The sequence below is a fragment of the Carcharodon carcharias genome, chromosome 34 (genome assembly GCF_017639515.1).
Source record: "Carcharodon carcharias isolate sCarCar2 chromosome 34, sCarCar2.pri, whole genome shotgun sequence".
In the NCBI taxonomy this organism is placed as follows: domain Eukaryota; kingdom Metazoa; phylum Chordata; class Chondrichthyes; order Lamniformes; family Lamnidae; genus Carcharodon; species Carcharodon carcharias.
The window spans coordinates 9318406-9335181 of NC_054500.1; the positions used below are offsets into that span (position 1 = coordinate 9318406).

The 16776-nt window shown below is 52.9% G+C and overlaps 1 protein-coding gene across 2 annotated transcripts in view; it reads right to left on the reverse strand.

Moving 5' to 3' along the window:
• The window catches only part of LOC121272618 (protein FAM98A-like), a 28187-nt gene that overhangs the window by 3154 nt on the left and 8257 nt on the right, over window positions 1-16776 (reverse strand). For both annotated transcript variants that reach the window (XM_041179295.1, XM_041179294.1), the window contains exons 2-6: window positions 11874-12022; window positions 10584-10718; window positions 5707-5909; window positions 5053-5133; window positions 3547-3663 (exon numbers count right to left, since the gene is read on the reverse strand). In XM_041179295.1, the coding sequence (XP_041035229.1) occupies window positions 3547-3663; window positions 5053-5133; window positions 5707-5909; window positions 10584-10718; window positions 11874-12022 (685 nt within the window). The remainder of the gene's footprint in view (window positions 1-3546; window positions 3664-5052; window positions 5134-5706; window positions 5910-10583; window positions 10719-11873; window positions 12023-16776) is intronic.

Here is a 16776-nt window from a genome sequence, read left to right on the forward strand (position 1 = left end):
CTTTCGAACAGTGCCGAGAGATCTGCTGCACCCCCCGCCCCCCCGCCCCACCGAAAGGGGCAGACGTCAATTTAAAAGTCTCATCCAAAAGGCGGCAGCCCCAACAGTACAGCATCCCCCACCCCCTCCCTCCCCATCCCCCGGACACTACTGCACTGGGACCGTGCCAACCTTGATTTTTGTGCTCAAGTCTCTGGAGTAGGACTTGAACCCACCAGCTTCTGACCCAGAGGTGAGGGCGGCAGCCCCCAGCGGAGCCATAGCCGACACCGCCAGCCTCGAAGCTGCAGAGACAGCATTCGGGGAGTGCCCTCAGCCAACACTTGCAAAGAGGTGTTCGGGTCATTTTATTTCATTGTGGGGATCTTGCTGTGCAGCAACTGGCTGCAGTGTTACTCGCACAACAATAGTGACTACACTTAAAAAAAAAAACAGGGTGTTTGATTGGCGGCAAACTGCTCTGATCATCTGGCTGTCACAAAAGGCATCAAAATAAATGCAAGTCTGACGTAGAAATTGGAAATGACTCCCACGCAGTGTTACGGAAGATCGACTTACTAACGGAGGACAGGCTTGAGTAGATCCCCTGGGATCTTCCTTCTACTCTTTCAAGCAACGCAATTGTAACATAGGGTGGGATCTTGTTGAGGCATCCGAGGTCTCGCCTATCGGCTGGAGAGCCAGCGAGAGACCCCCGCTGTCTCTCTTTGGGAAGGCTTGCCAAACCACACGCTAATCAGGCAGTGGCGGGCCTTCCCCTGGAATCAAGACCCCTGGGGACGGCAGTCTCGTCTACCGAGAGCTGTCGGCCAATCAGTGCTCAGCAGCGCCACTGGGAAGACCGTGGTAGCTGCTGGAAGGACAGGCACTGGAGTCCCAGGAACACAGAATGACCTGGGGGGTGGGTTTCTGGATGTGGGGGTTGTCAGGGTCAAGAGCAAGGTGCGTGATTCTTGGACCCCGACTGAGTGCCCTTGATCAAGGGGACCACCCCCCACCCCCCGGAACCTGGGGAGGTGACAACTGACCGCAGGATGACCCATCATGCATTCAGCATGGCGACAGGCCTGCCTGCAGCTGGGTTAATCCCAGCGGCAGTGGGATGAGGCCCAAGTGGTCATTAACTGGCCACTTAAGGGCCTCAGTTGATGGTGAGGCAGGAAGGCCAGCCATGGGGTGGGGTGGGGGGGTCTTCCCACCCAGAACTTAACTCGGGCTGATATAGGAAGGCGGCGGGGTTCCAGTATGCCACTGTCCCACCAAAGTACATGCCCTTCCTGCCACCTAGCTCGCCACTGGCCAGACCACAGGATTCCGCCCAGAATCACTGAGCCACAGGTTGGGTATTGACGGAGCACTCAATACCTATTGGTTAAGGGTTAACCGTGTATCTGTACAGGTTCACGGTGTACAAGCACACACGGCAGGCGTTTTGGGAGCTGGAGGTCGGCGAGTCTCATGCCTGTGGTACTAACTAAGGAGTTATTGTTTTAGAATCATCTCGCCTTTTCTGATATAACAAGAGCAGGCAACGCAAAAAATGGCACAACCAGCCCCGTACGCTGGTTTAAAACAGGAGCAAACCTGCTGGGCTTTCGGCTCGGGGATGGGAAACAGGTGTCTGGGCTGTTTCTGGGTTTCAAACCCGGGTGGGGGAAAGAAAGTCAGTCACTTTTTGGGGCTTCGACCGGGCTGTCCTCTTGCCAACGTTTTAAGGATTTTAATTAAAAGACAGAAAAAGCAGCCAGGCGACCAGTGTTGAGGGGTGGGGTGTGGGGTGTGGGGTGGGGGGGGCGGGGGGGAGTGGGGTTGGGAGTCGCCCTGCAGAAGGGCCTTTGGCTGCATTCCCACCCAGGTAGGCAGGCAGGGTGGGTGCCTAGGCCTGCCTGGAGCACAGACTACCCGGCCTGTCTGTCGCTAGGTGCTCGTTTCCAGGCAGTAGAATGGGACCCCCCCATCAGATCAGGAAACTGGGAAATCCCAGCCAGGCTCCTTCATCTACAGTGAACAAGCCCTAATTGGCTGCTTGCCTTGTGGGGTCGGGGGGGGAGGTCAGGTAGCTTTACTGGACCCTGACCCACCTCCCCTAAAACGGCCGTTGCCAGGAACTGTATCCTGCCCCTGGATTCAGGCAGGTTTATACTTGAGGAACATAATAGGAACCAGGAGGAGGCCATTCAGCCCCTTGAACTTGCCCTGCCATTCAACCAGACCGTGGCTGATCTGCCCCAGCTACCTGCCCTGGCTCCACATCCCTTTGTTAAATTCGCCTAACAAAAACCTATTAATCACCTTCTTCAACTGACCTCCAGCCTCAGGGGAGGATTTTCCCCCTGGTCAGTCGGGCGCTCTGAGCAGGGCCAGGAACGGCCGAGAGAGCCAGTGCCGCCCCCACCCTCCCCGGCTCTCCGATCGGGCTCTGACCGCGATGTCAGGCCGGCCGGCCAGTGAACGGCCGGTCAGTGTGAAAGACGCGCTCAGAGCCTCAGCGCTGCCGGGGTGGAGGCGGGAGGAGAGCGAGCGCAGAAGTTAGCGTGTGCTCGGGGTGGGGGGGGGGGGGTGCGGGGAGCAGCCTCAGGGAGCTGAGGGGGTTTTACAGTGAAAAATAAACATTTTACTCATGATACAAACACGTCTCCACATGTGACTCAGTCACATGAAGAGGGACATGTTAAAAAAAAACATTTTTACTTTTTTTTTTGTTAAGCTTTGGAAAGCTCATCCCGCACGTGGATGAGGCTTGGTTAAAAATGCGAAGGCCGCCGGGCCTATTCGCTCGCCCACCAACCGATTGGCTGAGCGGGCAGCGAGAAATGCAACTTAATTGATTACCTCGGGGCTTTAAATAGGCCTCTTAATTCTCGGCAGGCGCGCAGCCGCCTCTCACGCGTGCCCCCCCGCCGACCGAAGGATCGCCAGAGTGCGCAGTGATGTTGGGACGCTCGCCCAAACGCCACCACCCGCTATTTCACACCCGTTCGGGTCAGACAGGCACCCACCTGCGGGAGGGAAAATTCTGCCCTCAGGTTTTTTTTGGGGGGGGGGGGAGTTCCTGTTTTCCGTTACTCCTTGTGCGCAGAACTGCTTCCTGACGCCATCCCTAAATAGCCTGACTCTAACGTTAAGATGATGTCCTGATTCTGGACCCCACCACCAGGGGAAATAATTTCTTGCTACCCACGCTAACAAATCCATTAATCATCTTAAATGCCTCAATCAGGTCACTCAAGGGAAGACATGACTAGTCTACGCAACCTCTCCTCATAGATTTAACTCCTTTATTTTATGAGTCTGATCTTCCCGAGCACCAACTTCAAATCGATCCCACATAAAACTGGCATTGCCAGTGCTGTAGCCCATAAAGTGGCCTCAATAAAAAGTAAGAAGGGATTCTACTGCCGGCCGGCACAGGGCGAGCGTCCTTGCACTGACCGGTGCAGGGCGAGGGTCCTCGCCCAATTTCTTCAGCTCACTAAACCTGTTCCTTGTCTAGATTACGGGTGTGAGCTGTGTTTTTTTTTAAGATGGCTTCAGGAGATTCCAAACCTTTGCTCCCTCGGACCAGTGGAATGACTGCACTGTCACATCCAGGCGGCTGATTAACATCTGCCTGCGGCACTCGTACTCAATGCACATCGCTCGATGGATCTCCTTCAGGTGTTCCTGAGGTGTAAAATACAGAGGGTCAGTGGGTTATTTTCTTTCCTTTCATGGCAAGGCCAACATATGTTGCCCATCCCTAATTGCCCTTGGACTGTGATTTGCTCGCCCATGTCAGAGGGGATTTAAGAGTCAACCACGTTGCTGTGGGTCTGGAGTTACGTGTAGGCCAGGCCAGGTAAGGATAGCAGATTTCCCTGCCTGAAGGGCATTAGTGAACCAGGTGGGTTTTTACAACAACCGATGATAGCCACCATTACTGAGACTAGCTTTCAAGTCCAGGTTTTTTTCTGGACTGCTGAATTATTATTAGCACTACACCACAGACAACACCCCAGGCATCCCCATCCCCACAGGAAAGTGTTAGGAGAGGTACATTGCCTGCTTATAGGAGAAAATCCTTGTTTTAAAATGAAGCCACATAACCTCTTTATCATGCAATGGTAACCTGGTTACAAACTCCTGGACATGTCAGATACGTTCACAGGGCTAAAGATTATAGATGCACTGTCGCTGGGTCAAAATACTAGAACTCACTTCCTAATAGCACTGTGGGACCACAAGCTGCACCACAAGGACTGCAGGGGTTCAGTTTCAAGACTCACAAATCACCTTCTCAAAGGATGGGCAATACATGCAACTCTTGCCAGCAATGCCCACAGCCAGAAAATGAATTTTAAACAAAAAAAAAAACGAAACCACAGACTCAGGAGTCGGCCACGTTAAATAAGTTCAGGCCCAGTCGCTTTACAACTCCCACTCCAGAGACCCCAGCACAAAATCCAAGCTGGCTTGCAGGGTGCAGTACCGAGGGGGTGCTGTGCTGCCAGGAGTGTGTCGGCCTAATCAGCAAGGCCCACATCACAAGAACGAAAGAAAGATATGTACTTTGATAACTGCTTGAAGCTTCAGAAAGACTGAGGATTGCAATGGCACCAATTGTCAAGATATTATTCGGTAGCCTGCTGGTGTTGTGCGACTGGTACAACGCCATAATATACCTTAGGGACTTGAGGCAGGGGCTTCCCCTCGAAATTTTCACCACCACCCTCCAAAACTGGGCAAGTCCAATCTCTGCCAAGCATTGGGGGCAGCCAATCTCTCACTAGCTGGTGGGCACCCGATAAGTGGGGTTGCTACGGAATTTGGAGTGGGTGATTTCCTCTCTCGGCCTCCACCTCAAGTCGAGGAGCAACCACATCCTCAAATGGAGGGGTGAGAAATGGAGGCCCCCCTAACTCCCGGCCCAATACACCAGAGACAGGGCCGCAAGGAACAGCGAAGCTTTACACTGGGGATAGTGCACAGTACAAAAGAAGAACTGAGCTAGACTTTATTAAAAGAGCATTCTTAAAGAGGGCTCAGGCACTGCGGACGCCAATCTATCTCTACCCATTGATCGGGGTCCAGGCTCCTGCTCAGCAAGGGTTTTCCCACTCCATCCGGCACCAATCCAGAACTGACATCTCGGATCTGAAGTACAAACATTAAAACAAATGAGGTTCACAGGACAGTGAAGGAGTCATTCATCGCGCACCCAGCTTCTAAACACAAGACACTTCTAAACAAGGAGTTGGTCTGGGTAAAGTAGTGCATTTACCTGTGTGTCTGTTACACATGCCTGTGTCCCCAGGCATGTGCACGTGCATACAAGCAATTATACATGTGTACATGAGTGTGTTGTGAAGACAGTCGTTAAAGAGAACACACAGGCTATAGTTACAGAACTTGCAACAATGAACTCCCTGCAATGGCACAGCCTGTTGTGTCTTGTTAAACAGATTGCTGAGTTAACATCTGGACAGGATGTCGTCTTACTGAGACACTTTTAAAGTCACATTACTAGCACGTTGGTACTGAATCTGACATACGCCTAGTACTCAGAGTAAACACGTGAATCACAAACACCAAAAATAAACGGGGGCTGAAACTTTAAAATAGATCAACAATTTCTCAGAAGAAGTGAATCATTTGGTCTTTTTTTTTAATACCAATTTAATTGCAAAGCGTTCGACCATTCCCTCCTGCATTCTCCAGCCTCCTTACTTGGGTTTCCAGGTCTCGGAATAGCTGTGGCACGGGGACGTCTCGGGTTGGTTCAGCCATGCCCAGCGCTTGGCACAGGGCCTGCAGTTCTCGGAGGATCTCACCGCCATCATCACCAGTGTCCCTCGGTACTTGGTGCTGTGCCAGTGAGGGCCTCCTGGCGTGTAGGACCCTTGCTGCCTGCAGTTCTGAGCCCAGGAACACTGAAACCCAAGGAATTGCTGTCAGTTGGCACACGGATAACCACCCGCTTTATTCATTACCGAGTCCCAGTGGATTAAAAGGGGCAAGGGCAGGGAACTGGCTAAGGGGCAAAAAAGAGAGGCTGGGATTTTACAGCTCCTCCCGCCCGGAGGGATATTACAGTCCGTCCGAACTGAATGGGGAGTTAAACGGCTTGCCACATCCCCCGGTGAGCAGAGATTAGTGGTGAATGGTTATTTTTCAGACTGGAGGGAGTTAATTAATGATGTTTCTCAGGGGTCAGTGTTAGGACAACTGCACTTTTTAATATATTTTAATGGCCTGAATTTTATCAATAGGGGCATGGCATACAAGAGCAAGGAGGCTGTGTTAAACCTGTACAAAACACTGGTTCGGCCTCAACTGGAGTACTGCGCCCAGTTCAGGATGTGAAGGCATGAGACAGAGTGCAAAAAAGATTCTCAAGAATGGTTCTGGGGCAAAGAACTTCGGTTGGAGATACAGGTTGGAGAGGTTGGGACTGTTTTCCTTGGGTAAGGAAGGTTGAGGGGAGATTTGTTAGAGGTATTCAAAGTCACTACCCCAGCAGGCTGGGGGAGCTTAATCATTGAGCACGTTCATGACAGAAATCGATAGATTTCTGGGTACCAATGACATCAAGGGATATGGAGATAATGCAGGAAAGTGGCGTTAAGGTAGATGATCAGCCATGATCTGGTGGAGCAGGCTTGACGGACTGTATGGCCTACTCCTGTTCCTATGATGAGGAATTTTGGTTATGTGGAGAGAATGGAGAAGCTGGGATTGTTCTCTTTAGAGTAGAGAAGGTTATAGGGAGGTTTAATAAATTAATGAAGGTAATAATTTAATAGCTCCCTTGAGAAAGAGGCAATGAGCAAGATGAAGCAGAAAAAGCATGTGTCTGACAAACGTCTGGTTGATAATACCAGTGAGAACCAGGCTGAATGTGGGAGTTCGGAGGGGAGTGGAGATGGGGGGGTGGGGGGGGGCATGAATAAAGGAACTAAGAGAGGCAAAGAGAGAGTATGAGAAGAGACTGGCAACTAACATGACCTGTATCCACTGGAGTTTAGAGGGACGTGATCTTCCTGAAACATAAAAGAACCTGAGGAGATTTGACAGGGTGGATGCTGAAAGGATGTTGCCCATTATGGGAGTGACCAGAACTAGGCGACACTGTTTAGGGGAGTGACCAGAACTAGGCGACACTGTTTAGGGGAGTGACCAGAACTAGGCGACACTGTTTAGGGGAGTGACCAGAACTAGGCGACACTGTTTAGGGGAGTGACCAGAACTAGGCGACACTGTTTAGGGGAGTGACCAGAACTAGGCGACACTGTTTAGGGGAGTGACCAGAACTAGGCGACACTGTTTAGGGGAGTGACCAGAACTAGGCGACACTGTTTAGGGGAGTGACCAGAACTAGGCGACACTGTTTAGGGGAGTGACCAGAACTAGGCGACACTGTTTAGGGGAGTGACCAGAACTAGGGGACACTGTTTAGGGGAGTGACCAGAACTAGGGGACACTGTTTAGGGGAGTGACCAGAACTAGGGGACACTGTTTAGGGGAGTGACCAGAACTAGGGGACACTGTTTAGGGGAGTGACCAGAACTAGGGGTCACTGTTTAGGGGAGTGACCAGAACTAGGGGACACTGTTTAAAAATGCATCTCCCATTTAAGGCAGAGATGAGGAAATTGTTTTTCTCTCACAGGGTGATGAGTCCATGGAATTCCCTTCCCCAGCGAGTGGTAGAGGCAGTGTCATTGAAGATTTTTTAAAGGTGTAAATAGGTTCTTGACTAATAAGAGAGAAGTCAAAGGGTATCGGGGGGGGGTGGGGGGGGGTGGGGAGGCAAGATAACAGTGTCGAGGCCACAATCAGATCAGCCATGATCTTATTGAACAGCGGAGCAGGCTCAAGGGGCCGAATGGGCTACTCCTGATCTTAATTTGTATGTTCGCACGTTAACATGAAAGGGAATCCAAGTCTTCTTGAGGCATATAAATAGTAAAAGGGTGGTAAGAGGAGGCTGGGGAGGGAGAGCGATGGAGGACCAGAGGTTGAGACCTATGAATGGAGGCAGATGGCATGGCTGGATAAGAATTTGCATCTGTTTTTAACCAAATAACGAGAAACTATCTCCCCTGGCAGGAGGGTGAGTAACCAGGGAACACTAGCTCTCAGTAATTGGCAAAAGAACTAGAAGTTTTTTTTTTTAGAAACACACTGAGTTGCGGTGATCTGGATTGCTCTGTCTGCGAGGGTTGTGGAAAAAAAGAATCAATGGTAAATTTCACAAGGGGATTGGATAAATAGTTGAAAAATGAAAAAAAAATTGCAGGGTTATGGGAAGAGAGAAAGGGGCGGGGATAAGCGATTGATTGGATAGCCTTTTCAAAAGGGCCAGCAGAAGCACGGTGGGCCGAATGGCGCTGTGTGACGGTCTGGGTTCATTATCCCTGTCCCTTCAGCCAAGGCAGGACCTTCCCTTTGTCGGATGGGCGCCGTGGGCAGGTCTGGGAAGGGCAGCGAAACAGGCCGCTGCCCGCGCGATTGGGGCTGGCCAATTAACCGTGAAACGTGCGCTGAAATGCTCAGCACTGTCTGGGTTTGGGGGTGGGGGGGGCGCGTGCTGAAGTCTGTGCGTGCGTAGGGAGGGGTGGTGCGCTTAGCTAAAGCTCCCAGAAGGCAGAGAGCTGCCTCAAGCAGCTGAAGGTCTTTAAAAATTTTGCTTCTTTAAAAAATTGATTGTTGAGAAGCTCAGCCCGACTGCGGCTGAGGTTTCGCATAGGCCACCAGGCCAATTTGACCGTAAGGTGGGACGGGCAGCGAGAAATTCGACTTAAACTGCTTGCTTCAGGGCCTTAACAGGCCTCGTAACTGCCGACTCCCGCGCGCGCCCGCCGGCCGAAACTATCGTGCGAGGGCGCGACGGCATCGGGACGCCCGCCCGACAGTCATCGCGCGCTAGCTCACTCCCGATCGGATCAGGCACGCGCGGAACGAAAAGTCCTGCCCTCGGACGCGGGAGTTTGAATCTAAAACGCGTGGGAGGGGTGACAATAATTAGTATCGGGCGTCACCACTCCTAAACAAAGTTTGACGCCCTTTAGAAAAGGAGAAACGAGAAAGACTTGTATATGTATTGAATCCGTCACCACCTCCACACATCCCAAAGGGCTTCGTAGCCAATGAGCTACATTACAACAGTGACCACACTTTGGCTGCGTAGGAAATCTGGCAGCCAATTTGTGCACAGCAAGATCCCACAAGCAGGAACGTGATGACGACTTGGGAATTTGCTGGCCTAGGGATAAATATTGTCCAGGGGGCCAGGAGAACTCTCCTCCTCTTCTTCCAAGTAGCGCCATGGGATCTCTTAAATGCACCCGAGAGGGCAGAATGTAAATGGTTTAATGTCTCATCAAAAATATTTAAATTTAGTCAATTCTGAAAAAAAAATTAAAATTACACAAATATAAAAAAATGATAATTTTAAATAATAAACACAGCTTTGTCTGTGAGGCACTCACTCGGTACTGTGAGTCAGCCTAGATTTTGATCTCAACCAAGTACCTGAAATAGGGTTTGAACCCATGACCTTCTGAGTCAGAGTGTGGAAAGTGACCGACCGAGCCTTTATATTTGAAAAGGAAGAACGTGCAAGAATACAAAGAAAGGGAGAGGAAATGGCGTTGGAGTCCATGGCTCCAGTTTAGGAGCTAGCTCACAATGATGGGCTGAATGTTCCCCCCCCCAGTGCTGTGCTGGAAGTGTACGTGGGCCCTGTTCAAAAAAAAAACATGAGCAAGGATTTACTGGTCCGATTAGAATCAGGCTCCTGTTTAGGGAAATCTTAAATCGTCTGGGGACGCCCTGCTTCAAACAACCCACGTCCCATCTTCAACCTGCAGCCCCATCAAAGGATCTTCTGCGGACTGTTCCCTAGCAACAGCAGCAGGTTCTATTCTATTGCAATGTCACAATAACAGAGAAGGGCTGGTGTAAAGGACTTTATTTTAAGACGACAATGCGGTGGGGAATTTTTTGGGACAAAATTTCAAAATCAAGGGGCCTCACAGACAAAGTCCGGTTTATTTTTTTCCAGATTCAATGAAGTTTTAATTCAAAAACGAGCGTAGGCCAGACTCCTAAATCAGTGCGAGTCTCCAGGTCTAAGCCTCGTGATCAAACACTCGATCAGCTCCTTGTTTCAGGAATCGACGTGAAGATTACCAATCATTGCTTTTCATTTGGACTTCGCTTCATTGACTGACTGATGTACATCCCTCTCCCTTCAGCCACTTTAGGCCCCTAAACTCTGGACTTGTGTCAAGTGCTGCTCAGCACTCTCCGAATCAGAGGGTTGTGTGTTTGAACCTAGGCTGACCAGTGTGGTACTGTGCTACAACAGCTGTGGTCACATTCTCTACACTCGCCTTCGCCAGTCACCACTCGCACACACTCACCCTTCCCCCTACCCCATCCCCCCAGTGCCCCCAGCCCCTCCCTCCCCCAATCCTTCACCACACACAAACACACCCTCAAGCAACCCATTAGACACTAGCGTACAGTCAGGCTGCAGGGTCTAGTTTCTCTCCTGTTCCCTTGATGATGTACAGTCTGTAATGCGTCGCCAGTACTTACACAGAAGTTGGAGGCAGCTCTCTGCGTTGTTCAGTCTAGAGGTTACATTTCCTGTGGTGAGAGTTGGATATGGACACTGCAACTCACTGACCAACCCGCTGACTTCCAGCTGGAAGGTTTCAGAATCTTCAGGGCCTACGAAATGGAGGCAAAACCTGTCAGTGAGCTGGACTGGATCTACAAAAGGCCATTTTTTAAAAAAAAATGTATTTATGGAATGTGACATCACTAGTTAAGCCAGTATTTATTGCCCTTCCCTAATTGCCCCTTGAGAAAGTGGTGTTGAGCTGCCTTTTTGAGCCGCTGCAGTCCATGTGGTGTAGGTTCACCCACAGTGCTGTTAGGGAGGGAGTCCCAGGATTTTGACCCAGCGACAGTGAAGGAATGGCTGATATATTTCCAGGTCAGGATGGTGAGTGGCTTGGAGGGGAACTTCCAGGTGGTGGTGTCCCCATCTATCTGCTGCCCTCGTCCTTCTAGATGGTGACAGTTATAGGTTTGGAAGGTGCTGTCGAAGGGGACTACTGCAGTGCAGACTGGGTAAGGATGGCAGGTATCCTTCCCTAAAGGTGTTACTACAGCAACAAATTGCATTTATGTGGCACCTTTAATGCAGTGCAATGTCCCAAGGCGCTGCACAAGTGCTTTGACAGGCAAAAGTTGATGCTGAGCCACATAGAGATATTAGGACAGGTAGGGTTGCCAACCCTCCAGGATCGGCCTGGAGGCTCCAGGAATTGAAGATCAATTTCCAGGAACCCTGTGTGCAACCCTGGAGAGAAAATCATCGGGACTTTCAAAAAGATCGTTTTTTTAAAAATTTTCTTTGAACATTTCTCTGTACCGGATACAAAAATATTGGAAATAGGGGATACAAAAAGGCTGTCTGGCTGACAGTTAAGCATCATCCAATTGGGTAAATGAGTACTTTTGCTTTCCAATTGGCGTAGGAAGGCCGCATGTCGCAAGTTGGCTGACGAATGGCGGGAGCCTGAGGACAAGTCATGTGACAAAACCTCTGGGAATACATTTAATCACAGTTGGCAACCCTAAGGGACGGGTGACTAAAAGCTTGGTCAAAAAGGAGGCAGGTTTTCAGGGGTATCTTACATGAGGAGAGAGGTGTAGGGAGGGATTTTCAGAGCTGGGGAGGTTCAGGTGGTGAGTGCCAGACCGATGAAAACTGGAGGAGGCGCAAGAGGCCAGGATTGGAAGGAACCTGCTGGGATTTTTCTCCGACAACATCCGCTTTTACGGGTTCTTCTGTTTGCGGCTCGTTCAGGCTCTCACTTGTGGTCGTGGTGATGCATTCCTCCAGCGAGCTCACGGCTTTCAGTTCAGACGCCAGCCAGGAACACAAGGCGGTGAATTGCGGAGACCGTGGCCCCTCTCCCGCTGCCTGCAGCAGTGCATCCTCCTCAAGAAGCTGCCCGCTGTACCTGAGAGAGGGGGAGTAAAACAAAGAGGTCAGCTCGCGTGAGCCCAGCTCACCAGCGTTTCCCCTTGTTGCTTCAGTCCCTGCATTCTTCCGACTGAAAGTTACACAACCACAAAGCACAGAAAGAGGCCAATGCAACCATAGTGCTCTTTGAAAGAGCCATCCAGTTAATCCCACCCCTCCGCTCTCTCCCAATGCAAGCGCTTGCCTATCAATTTTTACTCAGTGCTACTTTTTCTTAATTCCTACAGACTCCAGGCCAATTTTGGGGGGGTGAGAGTTGGATTCCTTCTTAGCACGCAATGGTGCCAACACCACACCCCCCCATTCCCTCCACCCCCAATACTGATTGCCATTTCCTGGGTGAGACAATGGTTTCCAGGTGGGGAGGGGAGTCAATATAATGGAGGGGGGTGCAGAGGAGATTCACCAGCATGTTGCCTGGGATGAAACATTTACGTTATGGAGAGAGGTTGGATAGACTTGGGTTGTTTTTGTTGGAGCAGAGAAGACTGAGGGGCGACCCGATCGAGGTGTACAAGATTATGAGGGGCATGGACAGAGTGGATAGGGAGCAGCTGTTCCCCTTAGTTGAAGGGTCAGTCACAAGGGGACACAAGTTCAAGGTGAGGGGCAGGAGGTTTAGGGGGATGTGAGAAAAAACTTTTTTTACCCAGAGGGTGGTGAGGGTCTGGAATGCGCTGCCTGGGAGGGTGGTGGAGGCGGGTTGCCTCACATCCTTTAAAAAGTACCAGGATGAGCACTTGGCACATCGTAACATTCAAGGCTATGGGCCAAGTGCTGGTAAATGGGATTAGGTAGGTAGGTCAGGTGTTTCTCATGTGTCGGTGCAGACTCGATGGGCTGAAGGGCCTCTTCTGCACTGGGTGATTCTGTGATTCTGTGATTCTGTGAATGTGTGATGGCCTGATATGAACGTAATATTCCAGTTCAGGTAGAGCCAATATTTTATACAGATTTATCATAATTTCCTTGCTTTTGTACTCAATGTCCCTGTTTATAACTGAAATGCTCTATTAACCATTTTCTCAACATGCTCTACCAATGATTTCTGCACATACACCTCCAGGTCCCTCTGCTACTGTAATCCCTAGGCCACTGAAGGTGCGGCCATCGACGGTGCAGTGATTAAAACCAGGGATGCACATGAAGCCAGAATTAGAGGAGGGCAGACACCTCGGAGGAATGTGGGGCTGGAGGAGAACACAGAGGTAGGAAAGCGTCATGTCACAGAAAAGCTATTTGAATACGAGGATGAGAATTTAAAAATTCAGGCTTTGATGGATTGGGAGCCACTGTAGGTCATTGAGCGTATGGGGTGATGCGTGACTGGGACTTGCCGTCGGTTAAGATAGGGGCAGCAGTGAGGGTATTAAGGGGAGATGGTGGTGTAGTGATAATGTCACTGGGCTAGTATTCCAGAGACCCAGGGGTTCAAATCCCATCACGGCAGCTGGATGAGCACTTGGCACGTCATAACATTCAAGGCTATGGGCCAAATGCTGGTAAATGGGATTAGGTAGGTAGGTCAGGTGTTTCTCACATGTCAGTGCAGATTCGATGGGCCGAAGGGCCTCTTCTGCACTGTGTAATTCTGCAATTCTGTGAATATGTTACATGAGGTAGCACAGAGATATGTGGCTCGGGGCTGGATGAAACAGGGGGTCTTTTCCTGTTTGGCATTGTTGGTATCACTTCAACAACAACAACAAGGTGCATTTATAGGGCACCTTTAAATGCGACAAAATGCTGTGGGGTATTTCGCAAAAGCTGCCTTAATCCACATTGGACATGGAGCCACAGTGGGTGATATTAGTAAAATACTGCGGATACTGGAAATCTGAAATAAAAACAGAAAATGCTGGAAATGCTCAGCAGGTCTGTCAGCATCTGTGGAGGGAGGAACAGAGTTAACATTCCAGGTTGATGGTCTTTCATTAGAACAGCTGTGGGGAAAGGTCATCGACCCGAAATGTTGATTCTGTTCCTCTCTCCACAGATGCTGACAGACCTGCTGAGCATTTCCAGCATTTTCTGCTTTTATCTATTATCAAAAGAGATGGACATGCAGCTGAAAACTTTTTCAAGGAGATAACTCTTAAGATGCGGCTTACAAAGGATAGAGAGGGGCGGGGAGGGGGAAGAGAGAGAGACGGGGGTGGGGGAGAGAGAGAGAGAGAGAGACGGGGGTGGGGGAGAGAGAGAGAGAGAGAGACGGTGGGGGGGAGAGAGAGAGGGAGAGAGAGACGGGGGGGAGAGAGAGAGAGAGAGAGAGACGGGGGGGGGGAGAGAGGGAGAGAGGTGGGGGGGAGAGAGGGAGAGAGTGGGGGGAAGAGAGGGAGAGAGTGGGTGGAAGAGAGGGAGAGAGTGGGGGGAAGAGAGGGAGAGAGTGGGGGGAAGAGAGGGAGAGAGTGGGGGGAAGAGAGGGAGAGAGTGCGGGGAAGAGCGGGAGAGAGAGGGGGGAAGAGAGGGAGAGAGTGGGGGAAGAGAGGAGAGAGGGGGGGAAGAGAGGGAGAGAGGGGGGGGAGAAGAGAGGGGGAGAGAGGGAGGGGGAAGAGGAGGGAGAGAGGGGGGGAAGAGAGGGAGAGAGGGGGGAAGAGAGGGAGAGAGTGGGGGGAAGAGAGGGAGAGAGTGGGGGGAAGAGAGGGAGAGAGTGGGGGGAAGAGAGGGAGAGAGTGGGGGGAAGAGAGGGAGAGAGGGGGGGTAAGAGAGGGAGAGAGTGGGGGGAAGAGAGGGAGAGAGGGGGGGAAGAGAGGGGAGAGAGGGGGGGAAGAGGGGGAGAGAGGGGGGGAAGAGGGGGAGAGAGGGGGGGGAAGAGGGGGAGAGAGGGGGGGGGATGAGGGGGAGAGAGGGGGGAGAGGGAAGGAGGGGGGAGAGAGAGGGCGGAAGAGGGGGAGAGAGAGGGCGGAAGAGGGGGAGAGAGAGGGCGGAAGAGGGGGAGAGAGAGGGCGGAAGAGGGGGAGAGAGAGGGCGGAAGAGGGGGAGAGAGAGGGCGGAAGAGGGGGAGAGAGAGGGCGGAAGAGGGGGAGAGAGGGGGGCAAGACGGGGGAGTAGAGGGGGGGAAGAGGGGAGAGAGAGGGGGGAAGAGGGGGAGAGAGAGGGGGGAAGAGGGGGAGAGAGAGGGGGGAAGAGGGGGAGAGAGAGGGGGGAAGAGGGGGAGAGAGAGGGGGGACGAGGGTGAGAGAGAGGGAGGAACAGGGGGAGAGAGAGGGGGAAGAGGTGAAGAGAGAGGGGGGGAAGAGGGGAAGAGAGAGGGGGGGAAGAGGGGAAGAGAGAGGGGGGAGAAGGAGGGGGGAGATGGGGGGGGGGGGAGGGGAAGAGGGGGAGAGGGGGGGGGAAGAGGGGGAGAGGGGGGGGGGAAGAGGGGGAGAGGGGGGGAAGAGGGGGAGAGAGGGGGGGGAAGAAGGGGGAGAGGGGGGGGGGGGAAGAGGGGGAGAGGGGGGGGGGAGGGGGGAAGAGGGGGAGAGGGGGGGGGGGGAGGAGGGGGAAGAGGGGGGAGGAGGGGGGGGGAAAGAAGAGGGGGAGAGAGGGGGGGGAGAAGAGGGGGGAAGAGAGGGGGGGAGGAAGAGGGGGAGGGAGGGAGGGAGAGGGGGGGAAAGAGGGGGAGAGAGGGGGGGAAGAGGGGGGAGAGAGGGGGGGGGGAAGAGGGGGAGAGGGGGGGAAGAGAGGGAGAGAGGGGGGGAAGAGAGGGAGAGAGGGGGGGAAGAGAGGGAGAGAGTGGGGGGAGGAAAGAGAGGGAGAGAAGAGAGAGGGGGGGAAGAGAGGGAAGGAGTGGGGGAAAGAGAGGGAGAGAGTGGGGGCAAGAGAGGGAGAGAGTGGAGGGAAGAGAGGGAGAGAGTGGAGGGAAGAGAGGGAGAGAGTGGGAGGAAGAGAGGGAAAGAGTGGGGGGAAGAGAGGGAGAGAGTGGGGGAAAGAGAGGGAGAGAGTGGGGGGGAAGAGAGGAGAGAGGGGGGGAAAAGAGAGGGAGAGAGGGGGGAAGAGAGGGGAGAGAGAGGGGGAAGAGAGGGAGAGAGGGGAAGAGAGGGAGAGAGTGGGGGGAAGAGAGGGAGAGAGTGGGGGGAAGAGAGGGAGAGAGTGGGGGGAAGAGAGGGAGAGAGTGGGGGGAAGAGAGGGCGAGAGTGGGGGGAAGAGAGGGAGAGAGGGGGGGAAGAGAGGGAGAGAGGGGGGGAAGAGAGGGAGAGAGGGGGGAAGAGAGGGAGAGAGGGGGGGAAGAGAGGAGAGAGAGGGGGGAAGAAGAGAGGGAGAGAGGGGGGGAAAGAGAGGGAAGAGAGGGGCGGAAGAGAGAGAGAGGGGGAGAAATGAGAGAGAGAGAGGGGCGGAAGAGGGAGACAGAGGGGCGGAAGAGGGAGAGAGGGGGGGAAGAGAGAGGGAGAAAGGGGGGGGGGGAAGAGGGGGAGAGAGGGGGGGAAGAGGAGGGAAGAGGGGGGAGGGGAAGAGAGAGGGGGGGAAGAGGGGGAGAGAGGGGGGGAAGAGGGGAAGAGAGAGGGGGGGAAGAGGGGAAGAGAGAGGGGGGGGAAGAGGGGGAGAGGGGGGGGAAGAGGGGAGAGGGGGGGGGAAGAGGGGAGAGGGGGGGGGAAGCGGGGGAAGAGGGGGGGGAAGAGGGAAGAGGGGGGGAAGAGGGGGTGAAGCGGGGGAGAGGGGGGGGGAAGGCAGAGGGGAGAGGGGGGTGGGAAGAGGGGGACGAGAGGGGGGGCAAGAGGAGGGAGCGAGGGGGGGAAGAGGGGAGAGAGGGGG